Source organism: Doryrhamphus excisus, linkage group LG18 (assembly GCF_037039965.1).
Source record: "Doryrhamphus excisus strain RoL-2023G ecotype Guam linkage group LG18, RoL_Dexc_Guam_v1.1, whole genome shotgun sequence".
Lineage (NCBI taxonomy): Eukaryota > Metazoa > Chordata > Actinopteri > Syngnathiformes > Syngnathidae > Doryrhamphus > Doryrhamphus excisus.
The window spans coordinates 6,569,297-6,580,347 of NC_136374.1; the positions used below are offsets into that span (position 1 = coordinate 6,569,297).

Sequence of the window (11,051 nt, forward strand, 5' to 3'; positions counted from 1 at the left end):
GTCTGGGACTCCAGCGATGAATGGTCCAATCTGAGCATCTATTAAGCCGCAGAGAGGAAGAGCTATCCTGTCGCCTTGGGCCCCTCGGATATACAAGGAAATGACTGTAAAGATGATAGTGATGATGAATGATGCCAGTGAGTGGAAATGTGTCCAACCTGGGCGCAAATCTTTGAACCTGCTACTACTACTAGTTGATGTGCTAGCTAAGGTGGATTATCACATACTACAGTATTAATTGGCCCTGTACCCTAGAAAGCGCCCATGAATGATACGGGAAAATGCCGAAATGATACTGTGTCAAAGCCCAGGGCAGTGATACTGATAAAATATAGAGTTTAACCATGTCCAGTATCAGCCCCCGTAGCTGTCCACTCAGAGCGCGCTGCTCTGGTATCGTGCCCGTGAAACAACCAATCAGAGAACAGCGCTCCCAGAACTCCCAGGTCATGAAGTGGGCTCCTGGGCTTAACTTTCTAAACTCCGCGCATGTGACAGGAAATGTCACTTTAACTATAAATATTCCTATAAAAAACCCAAACTTGATTAATGGAACTTTAATTGTCAGACATTGATAAGATAAGACTGTTGATAAAATATTATTGTTGAAATATTTTTGCAATTATTGTGTTTACACTGTTTAGATATAATACATGTAATAAACTGAACATTTTCTGGAAACAAAATGGTCTTTTGATTAAATAGTACGTGATAATAAGCTCATGATTAAATTGTATGTGATAATAAGATCATCACATGGTTTGTCTGGTATCAGGCCCAGTATCATGCCCCCAAGTGTCAGTATCAGCCCGAGACCGAAGGCCTGATACCAGACAAACCATGTGATAACCTTTAAGTACGGCCACAGGACGGGAGGAAGAGACGTGGATTCAATATTGATGTATGCTTTCTAGGACTGACATGATGAGACAAACACAAAAGGCTTTTGCTTTGGCGCTGGAGACATCGGGCAGGTGTACCTAATGTTGTGGCTGTGAAGAAGGGGCAGCGAGACAGGAAGTTGCCTGTTTTTTTAACGTAATGTGCTGACGGATATTGAGTGGCTGGAATGTAGGAGGGGCTTTCATGATGCTGATATGGAGGGTTAGTGAGGGTGCACGTGCCCCCGGAGAGGGTCACCAGGTTCCCGCAGCGTCAGTGTGCCAAGCAGGTGTGGACGTTCACACAGGACAGATTAGCCAAAAAGTTGGTGTCCGTCATGACAGCCGGCTGCGAGCCAACACATGTAGCACTACTTCAGCTAATGCTAACAAAGCTAGCCACAGACAATGCTAGCAAAGTGAGCCACAGACAATCCTAACAAAGCTAGCCACAGACAATGCTAACAAAGCTAGCCAAGACAATGCTAACAAAGCTAGCCACGGACAATGCTAACAAAACTAGCCACAGACAATGCTAACAATGCTAGCAACAGCCAGTGCTAACAGAGCTAGCCACAGACAATGCTAACAAAGCTAGCCAAAGACAATGCTAACAAAGCTAGCCACAGACAAAGCTAGTCAAAGACAATCCTAACAAAGCTAATCACAGACAATGCTAACAATAGCCACAGACAATGCTAACAAAGCTAGCCAAAGACAATGCTAACAAAACTAGCCACAGACAATGCTAACAATGCTAGCAACAGCCAGTGCTAACAAAGCTAGCCACAGACAATGCTGATAAAGCTAGCCAAAGACAATGCTAACAAAGGTAGCCACAGACAAAGCTAGCCAAAGACAATCCTAACAAAGCTAGCCACAGACAATGCTAACAAAGCTAGCCACAGACAATGCTAACAGAGCTAGCCACAGACAATGCTAACAAAGCTAGCCACCCTGAACTCATTTGTGGAAAATTGGCTTGCAGAGAAACTTAGCTCATCTTGGGAAGACGAGGCCCTCATGTGGACGTCTTGGGAAGACAAGGCCCTCATGTGGACGTCTTGAGAAGATGAGAACCTCATGGACGTCTTGGGAAGGTGAGGCCCTCATAGACGTCTTGGGAAGATGAGGCCCTCATGTGGACGTCTTGGGAAGACGAGGCCCTCATGGATGTCTTGGAAAGACAAGGCCCTCATGGACGTCTTGGGAAGACGAGGCCCTCATGGACGTCTTGGGAAGATGAGGCCCTCATGGACGTTTTGAGAAGATGAGGACCTCATGGACGTCTTGGGAAGATGAGGCCCTCATAGAGTCTTGGGAAGATGAGGCCCTCATGTGGATGTCTCGGGAAGATGAGGACCTCATGTGGACGTCTTGGGAAGACGAGGCCCTCATGGACGTCTAGGGAAGACGAGGCCCTCATGGACGTCTTGGGAAGACGAGGCCCTCATGGACGTCTTGGGAAGATGAGGCCATCATGGACGTTTTGAGAAGATGAGGACCTCATGGACGTCTTGGGAAGATGAGGCCCTCATAGACGTCTCGGGAAGATGAGGACCTCATGTGGACGTCTTGGGAAGACGAGGCCCTCACGGGACGTCTTGAGAAGATGAGGCTCTCATGTGGACGTCTTGGGAGGACGAGGCCCTCATGTGGTGATGATTTGTCATGCAGGAAACGCTGCAGAGCATGAGAGTGAGGTGTTGGCCTGTGTGCGGCCGGCTGAGGGGCTGGACATTCTAAAAGAGAGACCATGAGTGCCGTCAGGTCACTTTGCTGCCGTCTCGCCAGGATGAAGGTCTTTGCTGTCCTCGCACTTTGGGCCACTTTGCTGTGTCCCGTACACCCGGGTAAGATTCCCTGTATTGGGAAAGAAAGTACATCCAGATAGTATGTATTGGTTGATAGACTGATGGATGGATGGTTGGTTGGTTGGATGGATACATACTATATATATACATATATACATATATATATATATATATATATATATATATATATATATATATATATATACTGTATGTGTACCAAGTGGTACCAGTGGGACGGAAGGAAACATGTGTTGTGTTGGCTTCTAGACTCCTTGGACTCCTGTGAGGGTCGCTGTGGTTTTGGAACAGACGCTGGTTATTCCTGTCAGTGCAACCCGTCCTGTCAGCGCTACGGCGACTGCTGCTCGGACTACACTCAGCTATGTCAGGGTGAGTGTGCCACAAAGGTACGTGCATTCCTCGCTGTGCGCCTCCACTCACGACTCGCCATTTTGCCGAGGAGAAGAAGCTTGAAAACTATCTTCTGCCTTTGATGTCTCCTGCTTGGGGACTCTTGGCCTTCCCGGTGAAATTCGTTAGTATGTAGGCCACACAGGAAGACCTGGGTTGATTCTCCTCCTGGATCTCTGTGTAGAGTTTGCATGTTCTCCCTGTGTGTGTGGCTTTTCTCCATCCCAGCCACACTTGTTAGAATAAGGCATAGAAAGTGTCGGATAGATGGATAGATGGATAGATGCATGGATGCATGGATGCATGGATGCATGGATGAATGTATGGATGGGTGGATGGGTGGATGGTTGGATGGATGGATGGATGAATGGTTGGGTGGATGGATGGATGGATGGATAGATGAATGGATGGTTGGTTTGATGGATGGATGGATGGTTGGTTAGATGGATGGATGGATGAATGGTTGGGTGGATCGATGGATGGATGGATAGATGGATGGATGGTTGGTTTGATGGATGGATGGATGGATGGATGATTGGTTGGATGGATGGATGGATGGATGGTTGGATGGATGGATGGATGGATGGTTGGATGGATGGATAGATGGATGGATGGTTGTTTGATGGATGGTTGGGTGGATGGATGGATGGATGGATGGATGGATAGATGGATGGATGGTTGGTTTGATGGATGGTTTGATGGATGGTTTGATGGATGGTTGGTTGGATGGATGGATGGTTGGATGGATGGATGGATGGTTGGGTGGATGGATGGATGAATAGATGGATGAATGGTTGGTTTGATGGATGGATGGATGGATGAATGGATGGTTGGTTGGATGGATGGATGGTTGGATGGATGGTGAGTGGATATGAGTTGGTTCTTCGCAGCGTGTGCCCGAATACAGTGCACCTTGCTGCTCTGGTCCCCCTGGTAGTCATCATGTCAGGTATTTCATTAGGACCCATCAATGTAATACTTCCTACCTCCAGGTGTGTACACACTACACTTATCTGTGGGCAAATACGATAAGCATGTCTAATCTTAACGGTGATGTACAATGTCATGTTTATGTTCACATGCTGCTGCTTTGAGGGTTGGATTCCCAACACTCCCCCATTGGAGATGTCCAGGGTTGGCCCCAAACCTGTACAAATGTCAGGGGTCGTGTTGGGAAGGACATCCGGTGTAAAAATGAAGCCCAGTGCTGAACCTGACTTGCTGTGGCGGTGCAGTGACGACACACACGTCTATTATACACACGTCTACCACACACACGTCTATGATGCTATCTCTCTGGAACACCTGCTGCTCTTCACATGACCTCCAAGGCAAACGTTCCATAGAGGACTCGGTACATCACAGCATATCATAGCAATCCTGACACAGCCGACGAGCTGCGCTTAGGGTGCGTTCACACTGTTTCACACGCTCGGGTGGGATGGTGAACTCCTGGATGTGGCCGTCTATCTGTCGCCCTCCCCTGAAAGCAAAGTCTGCTTTGTCTTTTTTAGATCGAGTGTCAAAGACCCGCCCGGTGGTCCCATGGGGGCCGCTGGCAGGAAGGATAATCGAGTGAAAGCAAACGTCCTCTCGCTACCACTCAGCTTCAGAGAGGATTTTGTGGAAAAAAAATGCCCCAAATTGATGATTGATTAGTGGTTGGATACTTAGGGATTAGTATATTTAGGGATTAGTGGTATATATTTATAGTATATTTTATAGTATATATTTATACTGGCACTCACTCAAGTGATACTTACACTTGGGGGCATGATACTGGGCCTGATACCAACAAACCATGTGAATGTTTGAAGTATGTATCATGTAAGAAGTCTGTATATTTAGGCAAGTAGTACTTCTTCTTGGTGACAATGAAGTATTGTCCAACAGAAAAGTGGCCAAATGATTGAAATAAGTTAAGTTAAATCCAAATAGAATCCCAGACCACCCAATCGTTACCTTTTGCTGTACAGTACTCTCATACTTTTGACATCCTATTGCGAGATCTTTTCTTCTCCCCAGACTTGCTGCGACTCGATACATGAGGCACCATTTTTTGATTCTGAGTTACAACGCATCAACGTTCTTGCGTCGATGTATTTTTGCGTCATCGATGACGTCAATGCGTCGCTCCAGCCCAACTAACCACCCCACATGCATCAATCACCAAGTCAATCGTCGGAAAGAGGCACATCGGTTTCGTGTTGCCGCACGGACGAATATTACATTGCTCCACTAGTCTTTACACAACAGACACTCGACAATGATATAATATTTTCAGAAAATGATGAATAAATGTTAATAAAAAAAACAACTGATATTAGATAATCCCTGATGGCATACACAGTGGTTGACAATCACTGCCATAAGAAACAACTGCTCCAGCAGGGCCTTTCTTCCATGGCTGATGTGCTCTGATTGTGTCTGCTATATGAGCTAATACCAGTGTAAAGCTGTTTAAAGACAAAGGAAGTACGCTGTCCAGAAAATATGTAAGTCTAGTATGTTGTCTTATTTATGTCTACTATGTCTTATTGTCTCTCATTATTACCTGAGGAGTAGGAGAGTAAAGGTGGCTATAGGGGTGTTACTTGATGCCTAGGGCTCTAATGTTAAAGTATATTAAGATTGTAAAGAGGGGCGGCACGGCGGTCTAGTGGTTAGCGTGCAGACCTCACAGACCTCACAAGACCGGGGTTCAATTCCACCCTCGGCCATCTCTGTGTGGAGTTTGCATGTTCTCCCTCTCCGGGTACTCCGGTTTCCTCCCACATTCCAAAAACATGCTAGGTTAATTAGCGACTCCAAATTGTCCATAGGTATGAATGTGAGTGTGAATGGTTGTTTGTCTATATGTGCCCTGTCATTGGTCGCCGACCAGTCCAGGGTGTACCCCGCCTCTCGCCCGAAGACAGCTGGGATAGGCTCCAGCTACCCTGGTGAGAAAAACCGGTAGAAAATGAATGAATGAATGAAGATTGTAAAGAGGGTTTCTATTCCACCTATTAATATTGAATCCTGCTTTGGGGTGGGGTAGCGATAAACTGCCATAAATGACGAACAGAATCTAAAAATAGCCCACAAAGTTCAACCCAGCAGACGCCATGTCCAATGAAATCCTCGCATCTGTGATGACCAAAACACCAGCTTGGTGACTGCAGTTACACCACATGACCAGCAGGGGGCGGCGTCGGGTTAGATAAGTCGGCCTTTGTTATTCATCTGTCTCATGAGCACGTGAAGAGCAGGGGCCAATGTGAAGAATGAACATCTGGCCCTTGTTGGATCTGAAGAAGGTTCTAAGTAGAGATTCAACACGGGAGGGAGAGAAAAAAGCAATTCATTGCATAGAAGCTGAAGATGGCTTCACTGTCCATTTTTGTAAATGCATCCCCAAATCTTCTCCTTCTAGATGAGGGGAAGACAGCCCCCTCACCTCCTGAAACTCCACTGTTCCATTGAAATATGATGATGGTGGAAAACATCTAAGGTGGGGTCTCCTTGGAAGCCATCAGGACCATCCAGGGAGAAGAAAACTTTCTTCCACCTTTCAATGTCCCATGTTTGGTGCTCTCCTGCTCATTCCAAACCTTGAAGGAGACCAGGCCTTTGGAGATGTGCTTTCTTCTCTGACAGATGGTGTCCGATGGCTGCACTCACCACTCTCGTGAGGATAAGCGGCGTAGAAAAGGGATGGCTTCTTTGCCGTGGCTTACATTTTGAATCTCTACTCAGAACCTCCTGCAGATCCACCACGTGGTCCACCACATGATTAGATCCCTCTAGACATAAAGTCAAACCCCTATAGCCACCTTCACTCTCCTACCACGTGAGAAGTGGTGGATCTGAGGAGTGTGTCTCCATGAGAGCAGGTGTGTATGTGTGTGTGCAGGCGGCAGCGGCGGTTCCGTCGTCACGGATGCTGAGATCAAGTCTGTCTCAGAGGCCCTTTACGTCCTGGACTCAAACCGGGCTTCGGCCTCAGAGTTGCTGATCGACCCCCAGGTTCTGATCTCAGGGTCTCAGAGCAGCTCCCAGTCAGATCTTTCTTTTCGCCCGTGAGATGACCTCCCCCTCAGCACCCCAACCACTTCTCCCTCACCCTGGCAGCTCACCTTCCATCTTGTGCTGTTAGGTTTTTCCGCTACGTGGATGAGGGGGCTTTGTTCTCCAGGCCCACCTATGCAGCTCTCCTGGCCCTGCTGGATAACTACAACAGGATGACCGGCCAGATGGAGAACATCAGCCCACAGGAGATGGCCGAGCAGGACCGCTTCCTCAGGGAGACCATGTCCAACACAGAGCTGGGCCGAGAGCTCTTTGGGTTCCTCTCCACCAAAGGTTTCTTACACACACACACACACACACACACACACACACACACATGTTTAGTGAAATGAATGTTCCTCTCCACTTGAAGGTATCTATGCATCCGAGGAAGACTTCCTGTACGACCTGAAGATGATGTGGTTTGGTCTCTACTCACGGAACAACAACAAGATGGACTCCAGTGGCTTTGAGCACATCTTTGCAGGTTGGAAGAAAATCATTTTCCTTCCTTCCATTAGTCTCCTCTAGTCCATCGTTTCCAACCTTTTTGAGCCACGGTCCGCTTTTTACTTTGGAAAAATCTTGCAACCAAAAATGTTCCAAAATGTCACCACCAACCACCTCAGGTGCATCACCAAGACTATCAGAGGAACGAGGCCATTAGCTGCGTGTTGCCACATTGACCGATATTACGTTGGTCTGCCAGTCTTTACACCACGGACACTCCACAGTGACATTATATTTGGAGAAATGATCTATATGTCTATATATCTATATGGCTATATATCTATATCTTTATATATTGATATGTCTATATATCTATACGTATCGATGTCTATATATCTATAAGTCTATATATCCATATATATATATGTATACGTATGTATGTCTAAAGATATATATATCTACATATATGTCTACATATCAATATGTCTATATTTATAGGTTATCACATGGTTTGTCTGGTACCAGGCCAGGTATCATGCCCCCAAGTGTCAGTATCAGCCCGAGACCGAAGGTCGTGATTAAATAATACTATTTAATCATGAGCTTATTATCACGTACTATTTAATCAAAAGACCATTTTGTTTCCAGAAAATGTTCAGTTTATTACATGTATTATATCTAAACAGTGTAAACACAATAATTGCAAAAATATTTCAACAATAATATTTTATCAACAGTCTTATCTTATCAATGTCTGACAATTAAAGTTCCATTAATCAAGTTTGCGTTTTTTGGTGACTGGAGAAGCACTAGGAATATTTATAGTGTGTGTTCACGCTCGTGCGCTGTTCTCTGATTGGTTGTTTCACGGGCACGATACCAGAGCAGCGCGCTCTGAGTGGACAGCTACGGGGGCTGATACTGGACATGGTTAAACTCTATATTTTATCAGTATCACTGCCCTGGGCTTTGACACAGTATCATTTCGGCCTTTTCCCGTATCATTCATGGGCGCTTTCCAGGGTACAGGGCCAATTAATACTGTAGTATGTGATAAATCTATGCATACATCTATACATCAGGGATGTCATTATAATATCGGCCAGAAGATGTTGGCATAAAAATGCCTTTGGTTGATATCCTCATCGGTTCTTCAGGCTATCTAGCCAGCAACAAGTTAGCTTGCAAAGCAGGATGATGGTTGAAAGAAATACAGCACGTTCCCTCCGACATGGGGGCCTCTTTTTAGACATAGACTTAGACTTTCTTTATTGTCATTGAACAATAACACAGCAGTGAAATTGCCGACAAAATGTCGTTGCCTGGCTTCCGTGTCATAATAAATAATAAATAATAAATAATAAATAATAAATAATAAATAATAAATAATAAATAATAAATAATAAATAATAAATAATAAATAATAAATAATAAATAATAAATAATAAATAATAAATAATAAATAATAAATAATAAATAATAAATAATAAATAATAAATAATAAATAGGTGGCACGGCGGTCTAGTGGTTAGCGCGCAAACCTCACAGCTAGGAGACCAGGGTTCAATTCCACCCTCGGTCAAAACATGCTAGGTTAATTGGCGACTCCAAATTGTCCATAGGTATGAATGTGAGTGTGAATGGTTGTTTGTCTATATGTGCCCTGTGATTGGCTGGCCACCAGTCCAGGGTGTACCCCGCCTCACGCCTGAAGACAGCTGGGATAGGCTCCAGCACCCCCGCGACCCTCATGAGGAAAAGCGGTAGAAAATAAATGAATGAATGAATGTTCAATAATCTCTCTAATTATCTTCTACGTTCATCCATTTTAGAAAATAAATAATAAATAATAAATAATAAATAATAAATAATAAATAATAAATAATAAATAATAAATAATAAATAATAAATAATAAATAATAAATAATAAATAATAAATAATAAATAATAAATAATAAATAATAAATAATAAATAATAAATAATAATAATAATAAATAATACATTTTGTTAGGACTACAAGTATCATGGCACAAGAAAACTACAAACAACCACAGTGGACACATCAGCAGTCATTCTACAAGGATAAAGTCAAAATAGCAAAGATGGATGTGGTAGAATATGGATGTATGGATATATGGATGGATATATACATAGATGTATGGATATATATAGATATATATATATGGATGTATGGATTAGGGATCGACCGTTATGTTTTTTTTGGGGACAATGCCGATACCGATTTTCTTTCCATCACCCTCAGCGATGGCTGATTTTGCTTGGGCCGATATTTGTGGCCGATACTGCTTTTGATCCCCCAATTTACATGAAAAAATGACCATGATAACAAATATTACAGGTCTCATGTTTAAAATAAAAACATTTCTGTCGTAGTTTAAATTTATCTAGCATCAATGTGATGACTGCTCCTCCGCAGCGTGGATTATATGGATGTATAGATATATGGATGTATGGATGACCCAGAATGGAAGGATATGGACATACTGTATTGAAGGCCAATACTATGTGTGTGTGTGTGTGTGTGTTTGTTTGTTTGTTTGTGTTCCAGGTGAGATCAAGGGAGGGAAGGTGTCCGGCTTCCACAACTGGATCCAGTTTTATCTTCTGGAGCAAAGCGGGCAGCTGAATTATTACAGCCATAGCTTCAACGGGCCAGTAAGACATATCATTGGATGTTTGTTATGCTCTTCATCACCGTCATCTCCTCCTCATCAGTGGACACGATACCCAGACGTGATGGGCATGCAGTTCATGTGGGACGGCTACTTCAAGCAGGTGGGCTCTGCTGTCATTGGCTGCAGCCCCGAATTTGACTTTGCCATTTACAGCCTGTGTTACATCACCCGACCCGGCAAACAGTGAGTGTCCATGGCCTCCCATGAAGCTCCTCCAAGTGCTTTCAGTGTTGTGTCCTCCTGCCTTAGATGTCGCCTTAGTCTGGGAGGACAGGAGCTGATCATCCAAACGTACACCTGGAATAACTCCTCCTACGGGAACGGCAAGAAGTATATCGGCACCGCTTATCCCGCAACACCCAGGACCTGAATCCATGAATCCATGGACCGTCTACTCCGCCCTACCACACGTGATGGAGATACACACCACCTTCCAACTTCCTAATGCCGCAATAAAGAAGTTCACTAGAACTGGCACATATGTGGCGTGGTCACCCTCATCCCCAAGTCTAACCTAACCCTAAATCTATTCGAACCCTAGATCTAACCTAACCCCAAGTCTAACCTAACCCTAAATCTAACCTAGCCCTAAGTCTAACCTAACCCTAAATCTAACCTAATCCTAAATCTAACCTAACCCCCCTGTCACGGTGCGGCTTTGCGACCCCAGGATGCAGAGATGAGGACCAAGACAAGGAGCATGTACAGAAAACAACAATGATCTGACAAAGTAAGGGGCACACACCTG

At 44.5% G+C, this 11,051-nt stretch overlaps 1 protein-coding gene across 1 annotated transcript; it reads left to right on the forward strand.

Annotated features, from left to right (window-relative positions):
• Positions 1–2,655: 2,655 nt before the first annotated feature.
• Positions 2,656–10,774, forward strand: endou (endonuclease, polyU-specific). The gene is made up of 8 exons (XM_078798713.1): positions 2,656–2,734; positions 2,963–3,085; positions 6,960–7,167; positions 7,245–7,450; positions 7,530–7,643; positions 10,177–10,283; positions 10,344–10,486; positions 10,553–10,774. Exons 1-8 carry the CDS (start codon positions 2,677–2,679, stop codon positions 10,671–10,673), a joined length of 1,080 nt encoding a protein of 359 aa, XP_078654839.1. The 5' UTR covers positions 2,656–2,676; the 3' UTR covers positions 10,674–10,774.
• The last annotated feature ends 277 nt before the right edge of the window (positions 10,775–11,051 follow it).